This window comes from Quercus robur, chromosome 3, assembly GCF_932294415.1.
Source record: "Quercus robur chromosome 3, dhQueRobu3.1, whole genome shotgun sequence".
NCBI classification, from domain to species: Eukaryota; Viridiplantae; Streptophyta; class Magnoliopsida; order Fagales; family Fagaceae; genus Quercus; species Quercus robur.
This window is the reverse complement of record NC_065536.1, coordinates 33,672,373-33,700,364: the sequence shown is the minus strand read 5'-3', so window position 1 is coordinate 33,700,364 and position 27,992 is coordinate 33,672,373. Positions and strand designations below refer to the sequence as shown.

The following is a 27,992-nucleotide window of genomic DNA, read 5'->3' as shown; positions in this document are numbered from 1 at the left end:
TTTTATTACATTAAAACTCAAAATATTAACTATTAATTTTCAAATATTAAATTTCTAGATGATGTTATTCGCCATAATAATGATGTAGTTGCGACACTAGAACAATAAAAAAATGTACATAAAAAATGCCAGGTTATATTAGACCAAAGTTAGAGAATCCAATGCATACCTGCTCTTTCATACTCCCCCAAATCAGAAAAACATTGTGCAGCAGAATCAGCTTTGCCTATAGTTTCAAATATTTCAGCAGCTTGCCTAAGCATAACGTTTGCCTTTTCAAGATTTGAACCGCGCATATGGTCAGCATTTTCTCTAAGGCCCTCAGCCTTGGACCTTCTTTGCCAATAAATATCACCAGCTCTTTCAAAGCACGTGATTGCAAATTCAAACTTATGCTCTAAATACAACTACAAAAAAACAGATACAAGAGTTGGACATCCACAGTAATGGTTTTACCAAAGAAGAGGGAGAGAGAGAGAGAGAGAGGGAAGACACAATCGATAGTAACCTTAATGCCCCGGGACTTCCACTCCTTTGAACTGCTAGAAACCTGCATTTCCTGAGCAAGTGAATCATCTAGTTGACAAGACACTTTTTCTTCCAATAGTCAAACATTGGTTTGCAGAGGTCCTTTGAATTCTCAGAAATCCACAACCTCTGCCTGGTACGAGTGATAGCCACATAAAGTTGCTTCAGTTCGGAGCACAACACATTGTGTTTAGCTTCATTGAAACTTGGGAAGGAGATGGGTAAAGTTGGGTCAAGCAAATCTTGCTCTTCCATATATTTATATATCACCCTCCATTCATTTTTCAGAGATGATGAGCCAAAAAAGTTGTATAGCAATACATCCTACACAAAGAAATTATGAGTCATAAATGGGCTGAAAAATATGACCCAATAAATTACTGATAATGTTAATGAATTTCGATTTGAACAAAAGAAGTGATAATATTAAAACATATAAATAAATTGTAAAGTAATAAAACAAATGAGTAAACATGCATTTTATGCACCTGAAATTCAAGGCCCTTGCACTCAACAATAGTTAGAACAAGAGCTTGGTTCCCAACGTGATTGGTAATTTCCTTCCGAGCAAAATCATCTCGTACCAATATTACCTGCTCTGCACCGAAGCCAACAATACTTCCTCTATCATTTCCACTATTGCCAAAAATAGTTATGATAGCGTTTTCGTTGTTCCCTGATTCAAGCAGAATGGGAGCTTCACCATATACAAGACTAGTCTCAGGAGGCAAATTATCAGTAGATTGAGGAAAGAAATGATAAATAAGTTCAATCACACTCTGTGATAGCTTAAGAACTCCATCATGAGTACGGAAGTTTTGGTTCAAATGGAAGATCTCTGAGATTATACCTTTCTCTTTTCTTCCATCTTGTCCACTGCTTTTTGATTCCAGCACAAACTTATTGTAGAATAGAGATCTTATATCTTGGAATCTAAAGTCAATTCCCTTCGCAATCGTCTGAGCAGTATCACCAGAGAAAACAAAACCCTCTTCAACATTTTTACAAATATATTTGAATAAAGCAATTTGGCTTAATGTAAGATCCTGCGCCTCATCCACATATACAAAATGCATTTCATCGCCACTGTATCTTTCAACTCTTAATCGACGATGAAGATCAATTACAAGATCAGAAAAATCAAACTCACCATTTTGTTTCTTCATTTTTTCATAATTTTCAAAGATTTCATATATTATCTTTCTCTCCTGTCTACATAGACGAGAAACCCGGCCCTCTGATAGTAGAACATAGTCCTCACGACTGAGTTTACCATCACCTGCCTCTGCAGCTTGCGGGCCACCTTTTATATGGGAAATAATCTCTGTGAAAACTCTAGAAGAGTCGAGCTTCTTAGTTAGCTGGGTATTGAAACGGGGCCAGTATGCTGTACTAAACCTTTCATAATTAACTTCTTTCATCCTTATAAAGCTCTGTAAGGAAACTGAACTACCACTTATTGGACCATTAGAATGTTTCCTTGCTTCATGGAATCTTTCAAAGTATGAATTACCCACAGTTCCATCAAGCATTATCAGAAATTGGTGAAATGTTATGACAAGAGGATATGACAGGGGAGGAACATCAACAAAAGAATCTGGGATATCCTTGAATTGAGAGGCATCGTCAAAATCATCCATATCAATTAAACTACTTCCTTTTGAAGAATTACCACCACAGGAAAAGCTGCATGTGAAAAAAAAAATTGTTATAATAGGCTTTTCATTTTATAAAAACCAACATTATTGCCTAGAAAGAAAAGTGCATATCACATTTATGAAATGAAACAACCAATCCACGTCAAGGACAAAAAGAAATATCAAACATATGTCATGTTTCCAATTTCTCAAAAACCTGAAGAAATTAAAGTATATACTGAGTTCAATTGTTTCTAGTCAGAAATCAAGCAAACTAATTCATAAAGAAGCAAAGTAAATTCACGAAAACCATTTTATTAGATAATCTACGCACCTTTTCAAACGAGAAACTTCTTGTTTTACAGCATAACACAGTTTAGGACTCACTGTCACAAAAAGTTGGTGCAATACATTTTCCTTCATCCCAGCAGTGGTCTCCTCAACCTCCTTTTCCTCATACAATAACTCCCTTGCCATATGGTGCAGTTTTTCTTTCTGAAATAACTTTATAGTCAAAACAGTAGTTTTCCCAGTACCTGACCGCCCTAGTACAAATGTACTTCTAGGAAAAAGGATTATCTCTAGCTCTTGGTCAGATACTTCAAACGGTAGATCCAATTCACCACCATCATGGTTAGAAAGCAAGTGGGGCACTACGCTTGATGATAAGGAGTAGAATTTCATCAGCATAAGACTCTCACTCACTCTAGCATTCTCAACATAACTTCTACCATCAGTAGCACAACCACTTAGATCAATCCCATTTTCATGGTTATCAAGTTTCTTAATCCGGACAATATCAAAAGAGATTGACCAACTCTTTGGAATTTCCAAACCCCTAGACACAAAGCAATGGGAAAAAGTTTCAAAATATAAAAAAGAAATCCTAGTAAATTTAAAATATCAATATAATGCATCATCAAAATTTCAAAATTGGAAACATTATTATGGATCTACAAGAATGCAAAAAATACTCATACCCCTCAAGACATTTCTCTTGGCAGCGATTAATAAAGTCATCTGTATATTTTCTGAACATACTATCAAGACGTTTCACTAATTTTGGAATATCCTCTATAGGTACTATATCCCAGATCTTCAAAGCTTGATAGTACCTCAATTCCTTTTCAATGTCACTCCATTCCTTTACTATGTCATTTGCACAAACAATATAAAGACCTTCAACCTTAAATTGCTTTAAGATCTGTGAAGAACTTTTACAAACTATGCTCAACTTTTTGGGTCTCCAGCCACTGGAAATTTTAAGTAAAAGGGTTATAACTGACTTCTTTCTCCGGACACACTTCAATTTTTGAAATGATTTCAAAAAGTTATCACTAAAAAGAACCTGTGGAGATTGCAAAAAGGAAATAAAGGAAACTATAATAAGTACATAAGCATATTAAGAAAGAGTATTAAGAATATATAATGAAAAGTATAGATATGAGGGTGCCAAATACCTTCCACATAGCATTTCTAAAAAGTATGCTATTAGGATTAAGTAAATCATCAAACTGTTCAAATTCTTTCTTCACGTCTAAAATTGTTTTAGCCAAATCCTTGTCCTGATCAGCGTAAAAGAAACATTGACGATTCTTAGCATCAAGGACCAAGGTTTTCCAAACAGATCCACTATTCACTAGCGTTCTGTCATTTCCCAATATCCATAGACAGTGCCTGAAAGGCATTACAAGGCCAATTGTTATTTACAATACTTATTAAAATGGAAGCAAAGACAAACTTCTTGAAAGAACTTACATAAAATATTACCTAGCCCTTGTAAGAGCAACATTAGTTCTCTTTAGATTCGATGTGAACCCAATCGATGCATGAGTATTAGACCTTACAGTCGATATTATAATTAGGTCCTCTTCCCCACCCTGGAACCCATCTACTGACTTGACCTTTACTGTAAATCCATCAAGAGCATTAAACTTCTGTCCAAGTCTTTCTTGAATTGCTACTACTTGAGCAGCATAAGGAGATATTATACCAATGTGGTAATTCTGTTGGAGCCAGTGCCAACCCATGCTGAATTAAAAGCAAAAGCCAAAAGAGGGAAAGCGTAAATCAATATAAAAATAAATAAAACAAAGTTTAAGAACTTGTTTCTCTAACAGAGGTGATTCCATCATGACAGATTGATGTAAAGACATACAAGTAACGGATAAAGACATATGACTATTCTAAATGACAAAAATGTGTACTTTACAGTATTTTAAAAGATTTAATATGCTGACTTTCAAATTCCTTGAGACTCCATTATGTTCTAGCCCTAACATATGCTGAATTAACTTACTCTCGGGTTAAAATGTACATGATCTACAAGGATCAAAACGTATCTTGCTTGACAAGCAAAAAGACACATATATTATAAGTCTCAATAGAGTTTCCTACCTTTGCAATTGTATCATTTTTTATAGAAGAACAAAGTCCATTTGAAAAAACTCATCAACTTCCTCCTGTTTGTATTTTCTAGGGAATTAGAGATCAATCAAATCAGTTTATACTGGCATCAAACGAATGGCTTAAATGTGGCAAAAAGTCAAGAATAAGATCATAGAGTAGAAAGAATGAAGTGCAATTGAACAAATAGCCCATCAGCAAAGATAACGGCGATTGTGAAAATAAGCCCATTAGCAACATAAAGCCTGATTGAACTTATTCTTCAAATTAAAGACAATCTCGAGGTTGGCATAGAATATGAGACTTCAGAGGAGTTACCTTTGTATAAATTCTTCAGTATTTTCATCACAATAGAAACCTCAACCATGTTTCTCCAACTACGCTCAGAATCATCCTTCTCTTCCCTACCATCCATTACACTAATGAAAGAATAGGGACCAAACATCGGCCCTGGAAGATACTGTTTTTCATAGCTTTTTCCTCTAACATTTGGAGCATCTAAAATCTGGTTGTCATAAAAATTTGCATTTGGGAAAAAACTAATAGATGGATGCATTCGGTACTGTATACTGAGAAGATGCTTTGTGCAACCCAATGAGCTCAACCTCTCAAATAAACTTCTCCCAAAACCAACTTCCTCAGAAATCTACCAAAGAAAATTAAAAAAAAAAAAAAAAAAAAAAAAAAAAAAAAAAAAAAAAAAAAAACCAATTCACATGTAAACAAAGGTATGAATGTGTCAAAAAAACCAAATAGCATTTACATACATTGCTTGTAATCATTGCTGGTAATTGGCGCTCATCACCAACAAGAATAGCATGCCTTAATCCCGGAAGTTGCAGGGGAATGGTCGACTCACACTCCTTTAATTGTGCAGGTTCATCAATAATCAGAATGTTCAGTGGGTCCATTTCCACCGAGCGCAGCATATAAGAACTTGAAGCAGTGCAAAAAATTAAGGAAGCTGATTTGAAACAAAAATCCATTATTGACCATTTGTTCATAGAGCTCGGAAGATCAAGTTCATTAAATGAACCCTGAAGTTCTTTTAAAAGAGAAAGGCATTCTTTTCTCCTTACATACAGTGGGAATGGTATATCTTGACCTACTTCTGAATATGAAAAAAGCTCCTCCAGTGCTTCAGATTCCACATCATCTTTAAACAACAAGGTTTCAAAAGACTTAAGTAGGTCAATAAGAGAAAAAATGTTTTGGAAATTGTGCTCGAGAATGCATTTCTTGGGTAAATGTGTACAACAGTCTAGAAGACAGTTTTTAAGTGGTGATGAAGTATCAACAAATCTTTTTCTCAGAAAATCAAGAAATGACTTGCACTTCCCCTCGCCACCATCAGTTTCATACTTACTTTCTATCTCTTTAATTTCTTCTTCACTGTTTTGTTCTCTCTCTTTGATCAGTTCATTGTCCAAGAAGATGTGAAATTGAGAAACACAATCTTCAAGAAGAGCAATCATTGAAGTAAAACAATGACTCCAACCCTTCAGAGGCCCCAAGCACTGTCTAAGCTTTTTGACCCGATAATCCAAATGTATAATTTTCATGTCCGAACCAACCTTGAGACGCTTCTTATTCCCAAATAAGAGAATATCTCCAAGTGAGCAAAACAAAGCATCCATTCCAATGTTGGTTTTGACGGATTCTACCAGCTTTAGGACATGAGAGGCCACTTCTTTAATTGCAACAGTTGTTGGGGCACAAGTAAGAGTCCTATATCCCATTCTTAGAAGGGTGAAAAGCAGGGTGCCAGTGGTTTTTGTTTTGCCAGTACCAGGCGGACCCCATATAAGTTCCACAGACAACTTGTGGTTGCAATGCATCTTACGAAGACAAGCCAGGATAGCATAAATTTGGGATTCATTCAGTTTTGGAGTAATACTCATTGCCAATTTCTCATCCCAGCTGCCATCACTCTGTGCAGAACAGAGCTCACAGTCTTCCTCATTCTGTTGTTCAACATGAGAAAATGAAAATAATTAAAGAAAGTCTTAGCAACAAATGATGGTAAAACAACTACAAATTTAGAAAAACCAAAACAAGTTTCCCTTATTGCAATTGACTTACAGATAAATTAACGAAATGCATGTGCATGATATTTCATTAGCAAAATTTGGAGCAGCAGGGACAGAGAGGGCTAATAAACTCAAACCATATTATCATAATCACAACAGTTTAAAGGCACAACTGTTGTAAATGGGGGAGGAATACTAATACCAGCTTCTGAAAGAGAAAAGTAGGAACTTCCATTGGTATGACAAGTAAATAAGCACTGTTGCTTAAGGATCAACTAAGAAAACATCTTTAGAGTAATGCACAAAAAAATTATCTTCCTCTTAATTCTTCTCAAGTAAAATGTTTTGTCAAATAATAATTAAAACAATATCAGTATACTATAATCCATGCTAAGTATTCTGTTGTTTCTGCATGAATCGTATGTCAATCCAAATGGTACAATTCCATTTTGCAACTGAATCTAATGCTCAGTAGTATTAAATCTTCAACATTCATACCCAAATTGCTTACCAAAGAACTAGTGCACAAGACTTTTCTAATGATATTCAGATTTTCATGCTTGTCCAGTGCATTCCACATTCTCTTGTTAGGGGTTGTATTTGTCAAGAAAACCACAAAAAATGATTTCTTCCGAACATCAACATCAGTATCTTTCAATGCCTTGACTTGAAAGCTAGTAGATGTATCATTATCCTCTCGAATATCATCATTATCATCAATATCATCAATATCATTCTCTGGGATTTTAGTGACCATTACAAAAGCCCAAGACCTTCCTATTCTTTCTAAATCAGAAATACGCTCCGGTTTAGCATCTGCTAAAATTAAAATATCTCCAGGCAACGTTTTGTAAGGCTCCTTGCTACGATCACTGCATCGTTTACACCAGTAATCAACCTGAACTTCATACAAATTTTCTCCGCATGGCTCAGATTCATAAAATTCAATTACTTCAGCAAAAGGTGCTGTTGATATAATCTCCATACTTGAATAGAGTTGTGCACGAGTTTCTTCCAATAAAGGGTAAACATATGAACCAAAATACTGGCGAACTGATTTGAAGGACTGCGGAATGTTTTTTACCTATAAAGAATGAAACAAGGTGTTAATTCAAAATAGAGTACCAAAGAAATTCAATGGAGGTTTATACGCTTAAATATATAAGCTGCTAAGCTCACTTATATTCTCAATAAGATATCTAATGAGAATGCTAGATTCAATTTATAATAAGCATTCAAAATAAAGGACAGTTTACTATTAATAACAATTTTACAAGATACTTTCTTGTAGTACATTCAATACTTCTTCCCCCAGGAAAATGATAAGAACAAGTATATAGTTTTGTCTTCCTAATCTATAATTTCTTTTAATTTAAAAAACATCGTCTGCTAGAAGATTCAAGTAACAGCTTAGGATTTTACTCTACCAGCAGTGTGCAACAAATAGACATGTAAAATTCTACACTTTATTAGGTTAAAAGAAACCACCAAGTTTGGAGGAGAGAATCTCTTAGAGGAAACTTACTATTAGATTTTCAATTGAATATAAACTTGACTATAGTTTTGGAAAAAAAAAAAAAAAAAGGAAAAGTGAAACATCCCTTTTTGTTTTTTAAAACAAAGCCATGGGTCCTAAGGGAGATTCGATGTAAATTCCGATCCCCACTCTCACAGAGAAATACAAAGCCTATAAATTGGTTATAATGACATTACCTGATAGTGTCCTAAATTATATGTTCTTCAATGATAACTTACAAATTTATTTTAAAATAACATAACTATGCTATTCATTTGGAATATGGTAAAAGAAATAATATAATATAAAGCCATCAATTATTCATTCAAATCTATAATATACTTGTATGTAATTCAATTTAACTTTTTTTTTCCTTTAAAATTTTTATGCTAAACTTTTAAATCATTAGCACAAATGAAACACTTAAATATTCCATGTTATATACATTATATATCATATAGTATATTTTGTCCCATTATATACAAACTATGACTCCGTATGTTTTGTTGGAAAACCTTATGTTGTAGACACTCCATTTCGCACTCATAATTCAATCTTAGAAAGGGCAATATGGTCATTTCACATATCCAAGGTACAAAGGTAATTTAACCACTAATTAATCAATCACACTTCATGGGGATGATCTTTAGGTTTCAACGATCACAACCACACATCCAATGCCTCAATCAAATAATTGGATTGGGAGATATCACAAGATCAAGTTTTAACGGTCAATATATTTTGCATGAGGCTAATTATATAGGATTAATGATCATTAATTTTGATTGGATACTAAAAATGACTAATTAAAATGAATTAGATGGAAATTTGTGATTAGCTGAGTTCATATTATAATATGTGGCTTAGTTCAATGAATAAAATTTATATGCTAATAAAAACAAACCACTATCAAATAATGTGATTTTTGAGTAATTATCCCAATGAAAATCGTTTTAAAAATCATAATTATCATTTTGAAAGATTCGTATCATGAAATATCTCAAAAATTCGTCCAAATGCATTTTTCAACTCAAAAAAACACTAGAAAACATGCAAAGCAAGCGAAACGATTAAACTAGAAAACTATCATTTATGTGCCAAGTGGCACTTTAGAAGTGCTGATTTTCTTTTGATTCTTATAAAAAAAGAAAAAGAAAAATGTGCTGATTGGCACTTCAGCAAATTTCCCCAGATTACGTGTGTTTAGGAAAAACTTATTTAGTTTTTTACTAAAAGTGTGTTAAAATATAACTGTACTTTGAAAAAGTGAGAAAAATGAAACTTTAAAAAAGCTAGCTTATAAGTTGTATCCAAACACAAACTACGTTTTTGGCTCCATATCTTTAACCAAATCCCATTATTTTCGAGATAAGTCTCTCACCCACTTCGTGGGTGCTGACTTTCTAAGCACTCAGCTTAAAAATTATGCTACTCACTCCTCTATAAATAGAGGGGAGCTCGTTGTAAGGGTCTTTTTTGTGTATTGTGTGTTGGGCTGGGCTGCCTCCTGCGGTAATAGGCCCGAATGTTTCTGAGTAAGAGAGTTGGGGCCGGTCCAATTGTAACTCAACTTGGGCCGGTTTGTGCACAAACTTATGCCTTGTCTGCCAGGAGCAGGCTTACGGCAAGCAGAACTGTTTCAAACGAGTTACGACAGGCAGATATAATAACAATAACCAAAACAGAGTATTCTGACTATTTAAATAAATGACTATGTAATCTCTACTTATAAAGCATGATTACAGTTGTGACAATGTCATTCACAGAGAAAGTAAAAGAGAAAGAAAATAATATGAACTAATCAAGAATGGACATAAATCAAGTTTTAAATTTAGTCTACTGAAGCAAAGCCAAATAGGGGAGAACGCCTCTTCTCAATGCAAACAATCTCCCAGGAAAAGATCCTGCCGTGGGGATTAATGGCTTTGAGGGAGTCGGACCTGAATAGTTATTGCCCAAAAGGAGTCTTTATTACGTTTTGAAAGAGAGCAGGATTTAAAAGGGGAGAGAGGGAAAATTACCTACTATTGCATGCCCATTATATTACCTCTCATTTTTTCCTCAATTTTCTCTCTTTTCTTCTCCGTTTTCTTTCTTATCTCTTTTTCTTTTCTTTTTACTCTGTTTTCTTTTTACTCCCAGAATGCTCTGTTTTTCGGTCGTTTTTTCAGGGAACGGCAAGGGCCCTTTTATAGTGCCTGCCGTGACCAATGTTTTACCAATTTGCCCCTTAACCGCCTTTGTCTGGTCTGGGCGTACTTGCCGACCACCAAGTCTGTGCGACATTCACCCTTGCCAGACAAAGGCAGGTTTGTTTCGTCCCTTAGTCTACTGTAGCACTTCTTTCCTGCCATTGTATAAATGCTTTCTCTCTCTTTCTCTCAAGGCATGCACCCAACGGTTTCCTTTTAAACTTGCCTCTTTTGGGTGGTCTATCATCCCAGCAGGACGTACCTCCCAAAAGGGCTTGGGCAGGAGCCGCAAAATAGATCTTTTCCCCTTTCCCCACCACCAAATCATACCCACTTTACCTCTTACCTCTGGCCCATGGCCCCACCACGTCCTATATTGGCTGGGTACAGGCTGGTGGTGCCTGGGCCTTGCGCGTGCTTCCCTTTCAGATATGTCCAAGAGTCTGCCTGCTGCTCATGCGTTTGCCGTGATCTGGAGACTCTCTGTCTGTGTTTTCTGACCTTTCATGTGAGCTTTTCTTTGGTTTCTCGCTCCATTCAAGAGCTGGGCTTTGTCTAATGATGGGCCTTACATTTTTTTAGTCCACTCTTGATTTTCTTTATTTCCTACAACGTTGAACTGTTATTCTTGTCGTAATAACTTAATCCTGTTGGACCTCTTTTGGGCTAGCCGCTTATTCCTTTTCTCAGGGACTTGTCACGGGCACTGTTTTGCTTTTACTTATGAGCTCCTATATCCCTTTGGGCTTTTCTTTGGGCATCCACGGCCCGATTGCTTTCTTTGGGCTTCCTCGGCCCGTTTCCTAATTCCACACTCCCATGGGTTTTTTACTAACTTCATTGGGCTTCCCCGGCCCAATAACCTTATTCTTATCCTTGGGGTTCATAGGCCTGCCATAAACCCCTTACTCTTTTAGTTTGTATTGTCTTGGGCCTGCGGTGGCCCTTTCTCATTTTTCTACCTCATACACTACCCATGGGATGCTATTTCTTTCTTTTCTGGCTTCTTTGAGCCCGTTTGCCTCTTCAAGATCCATTTATTTATTTGTTGGGTCTGTGATCCATTATTCCGGCCGCTTGGGCCTAATGGGTTTTTGCTATTTTGTCAATTCTTTGTTGCCCTCATTATTGGGCTTTCTTTCTGTCTGCCTAGGCTTCCACAAATGGCCCTCAAAACTCATTCAGTCAGAGTATTCGCATCAACTCATGTAAAAATTCTGGTATATTTTAGTATAAGAACCTGCTTTTTCTATTTTTCATACTCACTTTTCAAAATATTCCACATCAGATTATCTATTTTACACTACATTTTATTAAAATATCAATTTTTCTTGATTTTATTAGTTGTTTCTCTTTCTTTATACACAACAACTACCATTCATTCTCTTCCTTTATCCTCTAGATACATAAAAAAAGAATAAACAACTAAAGCAAAATTAATAGTGTCAGTGCAAATTTACATAGTTACTGTAGTAAACTTGTAAATTTACACAGTGATATATAGACTGATGTGGGTCATTTTTGAGCAAAACTATGTAAATTCTACAAATTTTTTTATTATACATAAACTGATATGAATGCTCTCAAAGCACCCCTTCTTGATGTAGAACAGACTGCCATAGTCTTTCTAGACTCTTACGCGTGCCTAAAAAGGCAATAGTAGAAATCATGGGTCTCGGAATCAAAATCGCATGAAATTTGGCAGGCTGAAGTGAAACGGCTTTCTAATAAATAGCCGTTGCCTTGCCACGAGGTATCCTCTAAAAATGATGAATTCCTTCATTTAGGCCCCGAAAACTATGATTTTGCTATTTATAGTAATTTTTGTTTCCTTAATAACTTTTTGCTCAAAAGTCAGAATAAGGTCTTACTTGTTTTAGGACAACCCTTAAAGTTAGTAGTTTATAATTTTGCATTTAACTCAATTTTGGTATTTTGTCACCTAATCGTGTAATTAGTGTGAATTAGGGTTTCAGACGTTTTCCTCAGTATTTATATGTTTTGTAGTCGTCAGAGACAAATTAGAATATTATCTGTGGGGCCCGGCCCAAAAATAATGGGCTATTCCAAATTCAGGCCCGTCCGAGGAGCGTCCTGTCCGCAGGGAAACCACATATGAAGCACTACTCAATCCCAATAACGCCAAGGAAATCTGTCCGAGGAGTAACTCCTCCTCGGACATCACGAATCCCAGACGAGGAACCTTCTCCAGCTATTTCAGTCATCCTCCCAACATATAAAATGAATAAAATCCAAAATATCTCATGGAAAGCTACCACCACATTAATTGCGCCCCAACCAACCCATTGGCCGCATTAATGAGGAAAAGACACCTGAACAGTACCGCCTTGGCCTCTGCAACTCACAAAGGGACTGATGAGGGCGTCTGATGGGACAGGTGCTCAAGTAGATGCTTAGATGATCAACAGGTGTAAGGTTGAGATGAGAGGAAGAGAACTATATAATGTAGTGGAGTCCCTCAAAGAAAAGGACCGAAAAACTGTATAAGGAGCTAAAGAAATAGAATCAGAGAGAAAGATCCATTCTTCTTGTTTTTATTTCTTTTTGCAAACGATACCATCCATGCATTAGACCAAATAGGTTCACTGAAACTAAGTTCTTTGACCCATCCTCTACCAATATTTATTGTGGGTTGCGCTTTGGGCCAAGGCCCGATCAACAGAAGTTGGGCCAGGAAAATCGTGCAACTACAATTGGTGCCGTCTGTGGGAAGAACTAAGGCATCAGCTAGTACAACGGTCGAGCATGGCAGAGCTAGGCCCGCACCAGGAGGATCCTCACCAAGCTAACTCCCAACGAACACAACCCGCCGAGTCCCAAAGGCAAAATAACCCAACCAACCCAGGCGGCAGGGGGAATCGTAAGGGAAGTGTGCATACTATCCGGACGAGCCAGAGTCACACTCAGACAGGAAGTCACGTGTCTCAGAGGCGAAATAGTCACCAGGTCATGCAGCGAGAGATAGATGACCTAAAAAGGAAGTTACGACGTGTACAGCGAAGACGATCTCCCTCTGACTCAGGCGAGTCTTCTAATGCGGAGGACGTGAGTTACAGACAAAGGTCAAGGACCCCCCCAAGTGAGGCATTTTCTTACGAAAAGGAACCACGCCCAGTACGGAAGTATGAGAGCCCATCCAGCAAAGGTTCGGGGAACGACGCCATGAAGAAGGCGCTGGATCAGGTCTCGAGGTCACCCTTCACGAATAGAATCGAAGGGGCTAAGCTTCCAAGACGCTTCAACCAACCGGTGTTCGCCATCTATACCGGCAGAACAGACCCGGTAGAGCACGTGAGTCAGTTTAACCAAAAAATGGCGATCTATTCGCAAAACGAAGCCCTAATGTGCAAGATCTTCCCATCCAGCTTGGGATCGATGGCAATGAGGTGGTTCAACAGCTTGAAGACAAACTCCGTAGGCTCCTACAAGCAGCTCACTCAAGCTTTTTGCTCCCGTTTTATTACAAACACCAGAGTCCCTCGACCTCTCAGTTCGCTACTATCCTTATCTATGCACGAAGGAGAAACCCTGAAAGCATACTCGGATAGGTATTGGGAGGTGTATAATGATTTAGATGACAACCATGATAATGTCGCTATCAGCACGTTCAAAAGCGGTCTCCCCACCGAGCATGGCTTAAGAAAATCCCTCACCGGAAAACCAGTTACTGATGTCCAACAGTTAATGGATAGGATCGACAAGTACAAAAGAGTAGAGGAAGATCAGCTGCAAGGGAGGGGAAATGAGAAGGTTATCCACCCCAAAGCAAATGATGTCAGGTCGGAACGTCACAATCATGGTCAGCCGAGGAGGGACTTTCCGTGACAGGCTGGGCAGAGCAACCCGCAAACAGTGAACGCCGTGTTCAGAGAGCCAATACAACAGGTACTGGAGAAAGTAAGGGATGAACCCTATTTCAGGTGGCCGGGAAAGATGGCTGGAGATCCTTCCAAACGTAACCAGAACCTGTACTGCCACTATCATCGGGACCATGGGCATACTATCGAGGACCGCAGGAATCTGTGGAATCACCTAGACCAATTGGTCCGAGAAGGAAAGTTACGTCACCTGCTGCACCCATCGAGCGGCCATCCCAGCCAAGCAGCACAAGAACCTCGAAGGGACGTGTCTTTAAGACCCCATACCGGGACGATACATGTCATTCTCGCTGCACCAGGAAGAACATGGCCACCCATCCCCAGGGTATTAGCTGTTGATCGGCTCCCCTCCGAGGGCAGACAAAGGGAGCCCAAAAGGCCAAAAAAGGGAAGCTCCTTGATACTGGGGTTCTCGGATGAGGATAAAATAGGAACTATTCAACCTCACGATGATGCCTTGGTGGTCACATTGCGGATTGGGGGCTTCGATGTGAAAAGGGTGTTAGTAGACTCGGGAAGTGCGGTGGAGATAATGTACCCTGACCTATACAAGGGGCTGAACTTAAAGCCGGAAAATTTGACAGCTTATGACTCCCCCCTTCTCAGCTTCGAGGGAAGGATTGTTACGCCAAAGGGGCAAATCCGACTGCCCGTACAGACTGGGGCGGAAGTGGTGGAGGTGAATTTTATCGTGGTCGACGCTTATTCACCCTACACCGCGATAGTTGCAAGGCCATGGATCCACTCCCTAGGGGCCGTGACCTCCACACTTCATCAAAAAGTAAAATACCCATCCAGAGGACAAGTGGAAGAGATCCGAGGAGATCAGGCCGTGGCTAGGAAGTGTATGGTGGCCGCCATCTTACATCGACCCTTAGTCGAGTCCTCGGCCCCAGAGAGCTTATAGCAGCCAGCCTCCTCGGCAAGACAAGACTATGGGCTGGCCGAGGAGATAAGGTGTGAAGGTTTAGATAAGATTGCTGTCAAAGATGACCCGAAGAAGTTCTTTCAGGTCGGCTCTGAATTGCCCCCTCAAGAAAAGGAGGAACTGGTCAGATTTCTCAGAGAAAATGTCGACGTATTCGCATGGGACGCCTACGATGTCCCGGGAGTTGATCCTAGCCTGATCTGTCACCACCTGAACGTTAACCCCTCTGCTATTCCGAGGAAGCAGCCACCCCGACGCCCTTCAAAGGAACACGCTAGTGCCATAAGAGACGAAGTGGCAAAATTGAAAAGAGCAGGGGCTATCAAGGAAGTCTTTTATCCCGAGTGGTTGGCGAACACAGTGGTGGTAAAGAAGAAGACGGGGAAGTGGAGGGTCTGCGTGGACTTCACGGACCTGAACAAGGCGTGCCCCAAGGACCCATTCCCCCTACCCAAAATCGATCGATTGGTGGATGCAACCGTGGGGCACCTTCGAATGAGTTTCCTGGATGCCTTCCAAGGCTATCATCAGATACCCCTTGCGCTAGAGGACCAAGAGAAAACGGCTTTCATGACGCCCATCGGAAATTATCATTATAAGGTGATGCCGTTCGGGCTAAAGAACGCGGGCTCAACCTACCAAAGGATGATGACTCGGATGTTCGAGCCACAGCTGGGCAAGATCATTGAGGTTTACATAGATGATATGGTTGTGAAGAGTAAAAGGGTGTCCGATCACGTGAAAGACCTCGGAATAGTCTTCTCTATCTTAAGGGAGCATCGGTTGCGGCTGAATGCCTTCAAATGTTCATTCGGGGTCGGGTCTGGGAAATTCCTAGGGTACATGGTCACCCACAGGGGAATAGAAGTAAGTCCCGACCAAATCAAAGCCATTAACAGCCTACAGACTCCTCGGAACCCGAAGGAGGTGCAGAAGCTCACTAGCATGATTACGGCATTAAACCGGTTCATATCGCGATCGGCGGATCGATGTCGGCCTTTTTACCTCCTGATAAACAAGTGGAGAGAGTTCGAATGGTCGGAGGATTGCGTTCAGGCTTTCCAGCAGCTTAAGGACTACCTGTCCCGACCACCCATCATGTCCAGTCCTAAGGCAGATGAGGTGCTGTTTGCCTACATCGCCGTAGCTCCCCACGCTGTAAGCCTGGTACTTATTCGGGATGATAATGGGGTGCAGCGACCGGTGTACTATGTGAGCAAATCACTACATGAGGCCGAGGTGCGATACCTACCTTTAGAAAAGGCAATTCTGGCGATAGTGCATGCAACCCGGAAGCTTCCTCATTACTTTCAGGCACATACGGTCATCGTTCTGACTCAGCTTCCCCTTCGAACCGTTCTTCGAAGCGCTGACTACACAGGAAGGATCGCCATGTGGAGTGCTCTTTTGGGGGCTTTTGATATTAAATATATGCCAGACCCTCCGTCAAAGGATAGGTCCTCGCAGACTTGGTAGCGGAGTTTGCTGAGCCCTCTATAGAAACGATGCCCGAGAAGAAAGACCTGGGTGGAAATGTGGTTGGAGCAATTTCAGCAGGGGGGACCGTGCATTGGAAGGTCTACGTGGATGGCGCGTCCAACCAGAGAGGATCAGGAGTTGGGATAGTTCTAGTATCGCCAGACAGCGCTGCCATTGAAAAATCGTTAAGACTCGGATTCTCGGCTACGAACAATGAAGCCGAGTACGAAGCCTTACTCCAAGGGATGGCGATGGTTCAGAAATTGGGTGGAAGAATGATAGAAGCATTCTCGGACTCCAGATTAGTGGTCGGACAGGTGATGGGCGAGCTTGAAGCTCGAGACACTAGGATGTAAGACTATCTGGGACAAGTCAAACGGCTACAGACGAGTTTTGAATCCTTCAGTCTGACGCACATTTCCAGGAGCGTAAACACCCATGCAAACTCGTTGGCTACTCTCGCCACGTCCTCGGCGCATAATCTGCCGCGAATGATCCTTGTTAAAGATCTATCGCAGGCAAGTCCCATCTGCAGAAACCCAGCTCAAGTCCATCAGATCAGAAAAAGTCCTAGCTGGATGGACCCCATAAAGAGTTTCCTCCAAAACGACATCTTACCAGAGGAAAAACTGGAAGCCGAAAAGATACGCAGGAATGCTCCTCGGTTCTGGCTATCAGAAGACCACAAACTATATCGACGCTCTTACTCTGGGCCGTACCTACTCTGCATACATCCAGAAGAGTCTGAGTCTTTACTTGAGGAGTTACACGAGGGGATTTGCAGAAGCCACACCGGAGGAAGATCGCTGGCGCACAGGGCACTCACCCAAGGGTACTGGTGGCCAAACATGCAAAGAGAGGCCCAAGAATATGCTAAGAAGTGCGACCAGTGCCAAAGATTCGCCCCGAATATCCACCAACCCGGAGGGGTTCTCAACCCCCTCTCTAGCCCATGGCCGTTCGCACAATGGGGCCTTGATATAGTCGGACCTTTCCCCAAGGCTGCGGGGAACAAGCGATACATAATAGTCGGAACTGATTACTTCACTAAATGGGTGGAAGCTGAACCCTTGGCCAACATTAGGGACGTGGACGCCCAAAAATTCATCTGGAAGAACATCATCACCCGCTTCGGGACTCCGCGTACACTCATTTCCGACAATGGTCTGCAGTTCGACAGTAAGAACTTTAGGGAGTATTGCCGCGAATTTGGAATCATTAACCGATATTCCACCCCCGCCTACCCTCAAGGAAATGGGCAAGTCGAGGCCGTGAACAAGGTCATAGTGAACGGACTGAAGAAGAGACTGGACGAGGCAAAGGGGAGATGGGTAGAAGAACTCCCCCACGTCTTGTGGGCTTATCGGACGACACCACGACGATTGACCGGTGAGACCCCCTTCTCGATGACTTATGGGGCTGAGGCCGTGCTCCCGATCGAGAACAACTTTCCCACGCTAAGGTCTAAATTGTTTACCCCAAACGATAACGACGAGTTATTGGAACGGAGTCTAGACCTAGCTGAAGAAAGAAGGGAAAGAGCGATGATTCATATGGCCTATTATCACCAGAAGCTGAGACAGGGGTATGATGCTAATGTCAAACTGCGGCCTCTGGGTCCAGGTGATCTCGTGATGAGAAAGATTCTTGGCAGCGCAAAGAACCCCTCTTGGGGCAAGTTAGGGCCCAATTGGGAGGGACCGTACCGTGTCACATCCGTGGCCGGAATAGGCGCCTACTACCTAAAAGATTTGGATGAAAAAGCTGTACCTCGACCATGGAATGTAAATAATCTCAGAAGATATTGTTATTAATGAGAATGGCTTAGCATACGTTTTCTTTCATGACTGTCCGCTGCTTGCTGTTCCACTAACAACTATTTATAAGTTTTAAACAGAACCTAAGTCCTGCATGGCTCCTCGGACCACAGACTTAGGGGAAATTAATACTTAAGACGACCATTTATAAGTTTTAAACAGAACCTAAGTCCTGCATTGCTCCTCGGACCACAGACTTAGGGGAAATTAATACTTAAGGCGACTATTCCTAAGTTTTGGACAGAACCAAGGCCTTGCATGGTCCTCGGACTCAAGCCTATGGGGAAACCAAATACACGAAAGAAAAATCATAAGTTTTGGACAGAACCAAGGCCTTGCATGGTCCTCGGACTCAAGCCTATGGGGAAACCAAATGCACGAAAGAAAAATCATAAGTTTTGGACAGAACCAAGGCCTTGCATGGTCCTCGGATTCAAGCCTATGGGGAAACCAAATACACGAGAGAAAAATCATAAGTTTTAGACAGAACCAAGGCCTTGCATGGTCCTCGGACTCAAGCCTATGGGGAAACCAAATGCACGAAAGAAAAATCATAAGTTTTGGGCAGAACCAAGGCCTTGCATGGTCCTCGGACTCAAGCCTATGGGGAAACCAAATGCACGAAAGAAAAATCATAAGTTTTGGACAGAACCCAGGCCTTGCATGGTCCTCGGACTCAAGCCTATGGGGAAACCAAATGCACGAGAGAAAAACCATAAGTTTTAAACAGAACCAAGGCCTTGCATGGTCCTCGGACTCAAGCCTATGGGGAAATTAATACTTAAGGCAACTATTCATAAGTTTTAAACAGAACCTAAGTCCTGCATGGTCCCTCGGACCACAGACTTAGGGGAAATTATTACTTATGATAGATTGGGAGATTATTACTTAAAGGAAATCATTTTTAATACATGCGCACAGTCTAGCACCATCGCGACCCTCAAATGCGCAACCCAAAAACCCATTTTCATTTTGACCGTTTACCTGTATCTACATCGTTGCAAATGTTTAAAAAAGAGCGCTACTGACATACATCCATAGTAAGCAAAACGAACATTTTATATTAATATTCCAAGTACATTAGAAAGAGAGGTCCTTACAAAAGAATGAAAAAACAAGACGACTTTCATTAGAAAAAAAAAAAAGAGTACAATGATCAAAAGCCTAAAAGGCTAAGCCTTAGCGGGGGGATCTTCTTTCTGCTCGGGCTGAGGAGGAGGAACCTCAATGGTAGAGTCTGTGGCGGGATCCTTCGCCGTATCAGGCACGAGGACGGCAGCAGGCACCGCCAGGTCTTGCTCTGAGGCGACTTGGGCATCATCAGGATTATCTCGGATCTCCTGAGGATAGAAGATGCTCTCGGGCAGTCTTAGTGCCGAATCCGCAGGAACTCCTGCAGCATCGAGAGCATGAGCCCATGAAATACTGCAGTAATCCCTGCACACCTCGGGGATCTCCTCAAATAGCCTGGCTTCTGTCTCTTCAGCCCCGAGCTGGCGAGCAGCATTCTTCTCTGCCTCAGCAGCCTCTCGGATCAGCTGGGCCTCCTCTTTGGCCTGCCTCAGCTCCTCCTCAACTTTTTGCAGGGCAGTCTTGAGATCCTGCACTGCCCGCCTCTCAGTGGCGAGGTTAATCTGTGTCAAGTACAGCTCTTTGCGCTGGTCCTCCGCCTGGGTCTCGGCACTCTTTAAACCAGCCTCTGCACTTTTGTGCCGGTTCTCCGACACCTTGAACTCGTCCGTAAGTTTAAGGTGCTCGTGCTTGAGGGACCCCAAGGCTTTCTCCGTCTCCGCCCGAGCCTGGGTCTCAGCCTCAACCCGACTACGGCTATCACGGCAAAACTCATCAGCCACGAACACTTGCTGAGTAATCTACGAACGAAACAAGATTGTTTTGAAAAAGAAATCTAACAGGGGTAAACAAATTAATAAAACAGTAAAAGGATTACTTACCAACGCGAGATCCCTTTTTAGGGATAGGAAGAGCTCGGGCTGAGAGAACCGCCTATAGGCCTCCATGTCCCGAGGAAGGAGTAAGGGTTGCTCTAAGGCATCAGCCACGTACCCTGCCCGGCCTCGGTTATACTCTCGGACCGAAGCATTGGAAAGGATGGCAACCCCATCCAGTTCCAATTTGGGGTTCCATGCACGAGGGGAGGCGCGCACTTCAGCAAGGTTCTCCTCATCCCGGCTCCCCGAGGAGTTACCCCTTCTGCTCCTTGGCGCCCATGTGGTCTTTTGCTGCTTGGTCGGCTGGGCAATCACCTCACCTTCCTTAGGAGTGTCAACCGGCCTCTTCTTCTTCAGGTCCGGATTAACCTTAAGGCCAGGATCCGAGACGCCCTGAGGGACCACAGGGGGAAGGGTTTTGACCTGTGATGGAGTTGGTCCCTTCGATGACTGGACCTTTGATGACTGACCTTTCCCTCGGGAGGACATCAGCTCCTTTAGAGTCTTTCCCTTTCCTGCCATGGGCTCTACCTCTTCGTCTGAAATATCGTCCGAGCAGATAACGATTGTGGGAATACCAACTGCGGAATGTTGATCCTGCTCTGCTTCGGGATTAGAAAGCTCCACCAAGGGGTTTTGCTTAATTTCCTCCTCGAAGTAAAACTTATCTATCTCTTCCTTAAGGGAAAGACGAGATGATTCAGCCTGTTCTTCAACCAAAACAGCAGCGCCAGGCTCGTTTACTGGAGGTAGCTGCTCTGCTAAGTAGGGATTTCTGACACCAGGCAACACAACTGGTGGCAAATCGTGGTCAGCTAGGAACCCGTCCTTGGACACGTCAATTCTAGCCAGCCTCGGACTGCCAGCCCTTATAGCGTGACCGACTGCCTGAAAAGCGCTGCTCAGAGGTTGATAGCCCAGAACCAGATGGGCCGCACGCAACTGTCCGTCCTCGGCGACGTAAATCTCCGACCTAAGGAGATAGTTCAACGCTAGCACGTTCACGAAGTTTATCCGAGGAGCAACGTGAATTTTGTCTGCAAACAAACCAAGAAAAGTGAGGTTAGACCATGAAATTTTCCAATTACAAAGAAAGCAAGAAAAATAACCCCTCAATACTAAATCCTTTCCCAAAAAGGACCAATCCTAAAAGCGCCGCACCTGGGTTTCCTGTCCGAGTTGGACAATGAATACCGTCGAACCACTCCCCAGAAGCAATGAGGAAGTCATTCTTCACGGTCTTATTGGATACTGGAAGACAAGAGATCAACCTAACGTCCTCGTTTCGGGATTTAAGATAATACCCATCATCCCCGAGGCGGTGACATTCGTACAGATAAGCCACATCGTGCCAAGTAAGGCCTAGATTCATCCGCTCGTCTAAGACATCTACACAGCCTAGTATCTTGAACATATTCGGGGCACACTGATACGGCGTCAACCTATGGTTGAACAGGTATTCCCTTGTGATCCTACGCATGGGAAGTGTCATCCCTCCCTCTATGAAAGCAATCATGGGGATAACGACTTCTCCCTCAACTCTATCTGTCAATACTCCTTCCAGAGGACAGTACCGCAGCCCAACCCCAGAGGGAATGTGGTATTTAGCCCTAAAGGCCTCCATAGCGGCTGAAGTTTTTACTAATTTTTCGAATCTACCCATCTGAACTGAAATGGGGAAATGAAAGTAGAGACCAAGAAGAAAAGTAAAGTCCGAGGAGGGAATTGAAACGGCGAAAAGAACGAAATGTACTGGTACCTGCACAAAACGCTCAATGGGACGCCTGGAAATCTCTCTTGGACGAAACGCTTCACGAAGAACGGCTACGGTGGCGCAACGGACGCAAGTGTTCGTATATCTCTGGGATTCGATGGAGTTCTCTGGAGTCCTTTGAGGTTTATGGAATACAGATAAGAAGAAGGAACTGAACCCCTCTGACGTCTTATATAGCCAGGAGGAGAGAGAAAAGATCGCTCCTGCCTAAAAATACGAGAAAAAACGATGGCCGTTCGATCCACGCCACGCCGTTGGATGAAGGGAACATAACGCCTCCAGAAGTTAATGGCCACGCCTCGTAAATTGTAGCACGTCAAAAGTAACCGTCCGCACGCGCGCCACACGATCTCCTTATTTCCATCCTCTCACAAACATCAAAACCCCGCTTTTCTCCTCGGAAGGAGATAAAAACCGGAGTTTTGAGGGGCTATTGTGGGGCCCGGCCCAAAAATAATGGGCTATTCCAAATTCAGGCCCGTCCGAGGAGCGTCCTGTCCGCAGGGAAACCACATATGAAGCACTACTCAATCCCAATAACGCCAAGGAAATCTGTCCGAGGAGTAACTCCTCCTCGGACATCACGAATCCCAGACGAGGAACCTTCTCCAGCTATTTCAGTTCATCCTCCCAACATATAAAATGAATAAAATCCAAAATATCTCATGGAAAGCTACCACCATATTAATTGCGCCCCAACCACCCCCTTGGCCGCATTAATGAGGAAAAGACACCTGAACAGTACCGCCTTGGCCTCTGCAACTCACAAAGGGACTGATGAGGGCGTCTGATGGGACAGGTGCTCAAGTAGATGCTTAGATGATCAACAGGTGTAAGGTTGAGATGAGAGGAAGATAACTATATAATGTAGTGGAGTCCCTCAAAGAAAAGGACCGAAAAACTGTATAAGGAGCTAAAGAAATAGAATCAGAGAGAAAGATCCATTCTTCTTGTTTTTATTTCTTTTTGCAAACGATACCATCCATGCATTAGACCAAATAGGTTCACTGAAACTAAGTTCTTTGACCCATCCTCTACCAATATTTATTGTGGGTTGCGCTTTGGGCCAAGGCCCGATCAACAGAAGTTGGGCCAGGAAAATCGTGCAACTACATTATCAATAAACACAGACTTTTGTCAAATTTTTTTCTATGATGGATTCCAGTTTATCTCCTTATAGATTCAAGGAAACCCCTCATAGATTCGAGATTCACTCCTAAAAACTAATATTTTAGTTTTTGTTTTATCAAAGAGAGCATCATGTATGCTTTCTTCAGGCTTCCGCAACATCACTTCTCCTAGTTTTCTAGAAGATCTACAAAAATATTGATCTTCACTAGTTCAGATTTCTCTCTTAGGCATTCGTGAGATTACAATCTCTCATTAGTTTAGTGACTAATTTTATTTTCCAAACTTTCTTGCTTTTCTAAGAGAAACCCCCCCCCCCCCTCTTTGCATCTTAATTTTAGGGTAAATTGCAAATTATATCCCTAAAGTTTGGGAATGTTCAGATTTTACATCCTGAAATTTCAGAATCTGAATTTTACCCCCTGAAATTCGGGGTGTTTGAATTTTACATTCTAAATTTTAAGGATATTTTACTCCCTAAAGTTTGGAGATGTTAGAATTTTACCCCTTAAAGTTTTAGAATTTAGGGGTGTAAAAACCAAACACCTCCAAACTTTTAGGGATAAAATCCAAAGTTTAAAATTTCAAGGTGTAAAATCTAAACACTCTGAACGTCGGGGGTAAATTTCAAATTCTAAAATTTCAGGGTGTAAAATTTAAAACAACCCCAAACTTTAAGGATGTAATTTGCAATTCATCCTTAATTTTATGCAAGCATATTTTCTTTCTTGTTCATAACCCGTTCTGTTTATATTGTCTATATGTTTAGATCTAAAATAGCTCAATGTAATTTCTAGATCTAGGATTATCTTTTTCCTAATTGATTCATAGATCTACTATTTTACATCATAAAAATTGTTACTTTGCAATAAAATTTTAGATCTGACTTTCCCTACATTCAAATATGTTTTTCAATCATTAAATTCCAGATTGGATTTTCGCTACATTCAAATATGTTTTCCTTTGCATAAATTTCAGATCTGATTTTCCCTACATTCAAATATAATTTTCTTTGCATTAAATTCCAGACCCAATGTTTTACATCACAAAACATGTTTTCTTTACGTTTAAATTTCAGATCTGATTTTTTCTATATTAAAATTTTATTTTCAATTATTAAATTCCAGATCTAATTTTTCTACAATTCTAATAAGTTTTCGACATTAAAATACAGATATGATTTTTCTTCATTTAAATAGATTTTCTTTCAATAAAAATTCCAGATTTGATTTTCTATAATTCAGATCCATTTTCTTCAATTAATTTTCAGCATGTTTTCAAATCTCAAAATCCTTTTTGTAAATTAAGCTATTTTCAAAATAGATCTATGGAATACTTTTCAGTTAAAAGATTAATCTTAGATCTAAAAAGCCTATCAAATGAATTTCATGAATTTTAAATGCATGCAATATTTAAATTCAAAGTCAACATGACCGTGTGTTTTTTACAATTTATGCCTTACAGATATGTGATTGGTCATCTTTAGTCTAGAAGTTCGGTTTTTCCTGAACAAGGTAGGTGTTTAATACCTTACCACTTTGTAACTTAATCCTCTAGCCTAGATTTTGGGTTCTAGATCAGTATTTTACCCAATATAATTTTTCATTTTGGTAAATTGTAACTAGGAAACAAAGCAATATATTTTTTCTTTAGATTGTAACTAGGATCAAAGCTTTGTAACATTTTTATCAAAATGTAATTTTACTCTCAATGCAAATCTAGATGTTCAATTCATTTATGTTTTTCTTATTTTTTGTTTTAATAAAATAAGTGATGACTCCATTTTCCACCCTCCATCTAGGGGTAAAAGCATTTCTCAAATGTTAGATAATTTTTTGTGTTTTCCTATGGTTGGTAGCATTGGGAAAAATTAGTTAGAGAATAACTATCTCTAGTCAATGGACAACCCTATTAAAAATATGACTTATTTTTAAAAGATAGTTTTTCCGAAAATTTTCAAAATACATCCCTATTTCACCACAAAACATTTTCACCAAATCACTAAAAAATAAGATAATTTTCCAAAAAATTTCCATCTCATTTTGGAAAATGAACTTCTTTTTTCCTTCATTTTTAATAACTAAAAAAAGGTGGGGAAAATTTAATGTGGGGCAACAAATGAAAACTTTAACCATTGAGAAACAAAAATATCACTACTAACACATGGAGAAGTTTAAAAACAAAAAGAAGTTTACCCAAGAGTCAAATGCACTCCTCTAGTCCTCTATGAAAGAGAATGTTCTCTTCTAATCCTCCATGAAAGAGAATCTGGTTCAAATCACTCATTTTTCATTGTTGTAATTATTGAACTAGTTAAAAAAGAAAGAGGTTCACAAAGACAAACTACATTAGTAAAGAATGTAGTATTTTTTTTCCGTTCAAATCTTGGTTTGGGGTTGTTCTTTTTCCTTTTTTTTTTTTTTTTTTTTTTTTTTTTTTTTTTTTTTTTTTTTCACTTTCTCTGCGCCTCTTTCTTTGGCTCTCTCTTTCTTGTCAACAGCCTTCGCCGATCCGATTCCGATTCGATTCAAATTGTCTCCGGCGGCGGGGTCGTCGAGGATCTGAAGCTCAGCTCGCTGATCTTTGCTCGCCTAGTGGCAATCGTGATCTTTGCTTGTCGTCCTCCACAGCTCTTGCCGCCGATGGTTGGTTGAGTTTGGTCATTGATTGATCTGTTGGGTTGGGGTTTTGTTGAAGATTTTGAGTTTTTTTTTTTTTAATTTTTAATTTTTTTTTTTTATTTTATTTTGGTGAGGTTTTTGGATTTGGAATTTGTTGGAGGGATTGTGATTGTAGTTTGTGGCGGTGGTTGTTGGTTCTTGGGTGGTGGCAACTATAACCGGGCTGTGCATTTCTATATTGGCTGGATATTGAGTAAATATATTATTCAATTTGTTGTATATATTATTTTAAAGTTTAGAATTTTTTTTTTTTTTTGAGCTAAGATGATAGAATTTCAAAGCCTAAATTGACACAGTGTTTAGAATCTAAGAATAAAAAAATGTAAGAAATGGTAAATTGTAAAATAATATGTTAAAATAATAAAGTAAATTTTTAACGTGTTAAAATAACATTTTTTATAAGACAGCAGATAGATAATGCACGTCAATTTCTTCATTTAATGCATCACGGAGAATTAAAAAAAAAAAGCAATACATTATTTAAAAAGCTGCTATAAAAATAAAACAAACAGAGAAGAGACTGATATATTGTATTGTAATAAAGAAGTAAACCAAAAGAAGAAGGCAAACCTGGTCCTTGAAAAGGTCTTGATTTTCAATTTGTTTAAGGGACCAAGAGAGCACTTTTTCAGTGAAGTCATGATCATTAGGAACTGCTCTCATCTTCTTTGAACTCTCTCCCTTCTCCTTCATCGTCATTTCTTCTTATATCATCTCTGCGTGCATAAATATATTATGTCATCAAAAACCCATTTGGCCATTTTCTCTGTGACTCTTTTATAGACAGAGAGCAAAGGAAGGAGCTTTCTTATCTAGGAAGGAAACAAGTAGGAGAAAAAGGTTCCTGGGAATCTTTAGTGCGGACATTATTTATTTTTATTTTTTTGGGGGGATAAATAGTACGGGCATTCTTTTTTTTTTTTTTTATGAACACAGCACGGGCAGTACTGGTTATCAAAAGAAAGGCATATTATATTATTCATCAAAAAAGAAAGGCATATTATATTCATACGCATTTAGCACCACGTCTTTGGCTTTGTTTTTTAACCTTAAAAGAGAATGGATTAAAGCACCGAACGAGTACCAGGATTCAGATACTTTTTTTTTTTTTGATACGAAGGATTCAGATACCTTATGGGAAAGGAAAAGTAAAGAGAGAGGTTACAAAATTATTTTAAGGCTATTTGGGCACAAAAGCAATGTCCTTCGTTTTCTTTTGTACCATATTAGCGTTTTAAAAAAGCCACTTTAAAAAAGTGCGAGATATTTTTTTTTTTTTTTTTTTTTAATGAAAAAAAAAGTGCAAGATTTGGGATATATACTTTGTTTTCTTTTGTATTGCGTTAGCATTAAGTAAACGCCATATTATTATAAGCTATAAGCTCTAGAAAAGTGTGAGATTTGGGGTATAATTTTGCTCACACCAAAAAATCAATTAGTATCTTATTTCGATAATAAATAGTACAATCATAAAAAAAATGTGAGAAAAGCGGGGAAGAAGAAAAAGAAATCTTATTTGTTTCAGTTTTATGCTCCATACTCTGTTTTAATCTATTTTGACTATATCTATTTTGCTATTCTCTTCTTTATAAACTATTTTATCATTGTTTATGCTTCTATATTACTGCTGTGCTCACTCCTGGGTAGTCAATGGTATCAGAGCCATGGATGGTAGGTGTATGAGTTTTATTTCTTTGCAATTAAGACGTTACTAGGAACTTATATTACTACATAGCCACTACTTGCTCCTTGTTAGCGTTGGTCAGCCTAGAGACTCGTTGGCAAACCATAGTTTCGCGTTGGTCAGCCCCTTTGTTGTAGCCGACGGATAGGCGTTGTTTGGGTGGTCCCGCAATGGAGTTTCCCGAGGAGGTGGTCCCGATAGCAAGAATACCAGTGGTTAGTAATAGTTCCGCCAGTAATTATTAATTGCTTAGAAAGAGAATAAATACATTTATCAGTTCATCATCTGTTTGCTTGTTCACACTTAGGCTAGGCACACACTAATTGAAACATGGACTATGATGA

At 40.0% G+C, this 27,992-nt stretch overlaps 2 protein-coding genes across 6 annotated transcripts in view; both read right to left on the bottom strand.

Moving 5' to 3' along the window:
- LOC126717857 (uncharacterized) overlaps positions 1–27,992 on the bottom strand; it is a 176,363-nt gene that overhangs the window by 89,987 nt on the left and 58,384 nt on the right. The gene's annotated exons all lie outside the window — the stretch shown is intronic.
- On the bottom strand, positions 272–26,799 carry LOC126717858 (uncharacterized). 2 transcript variants are annotated; one of them, XM_050419791.1, is made up of 8 exons: positions 4,890–5,021; positions 3,936–4,196; positions 3,626–3,842; positions 3,146–3,513; positions 2,500–3,003; positions 1,017–2,214; positions 509–852; positions 272–407 (listed from the first exon to the last, which is right to left on the bottom strand). In XM_050419791.1, the coding sequence occupies exons 2-7, from the start codon at positions 4,193–4,195 to the stop codon at positions 577–579; spliced, it is 2,823 nt and encodes a 940-aa protein (XP_050275748.1). In that variant the 5' UTR covers position 4,196; positions 4,890–5,021; the 3' UTR covers positions 272–407; positions 509–576. The 2 variants fall into 2 exon arrangements, with proteins under 2 accessions (XP_050275748.1, XP_050275749.1); XM_050419792.1 differs by lacking the exons at positions 272–407; positions 509–852; positions 1,017–2,214; ... (1 more) ...; positions 3,146–3,513; positions 3,626–3,842 and adding exons at positions 5,339–6,535; positions 7,113–7,685; positions 26,535–26,799 and having other exon boundaries at positions 4,037–4,196; positions 4,890–5,217.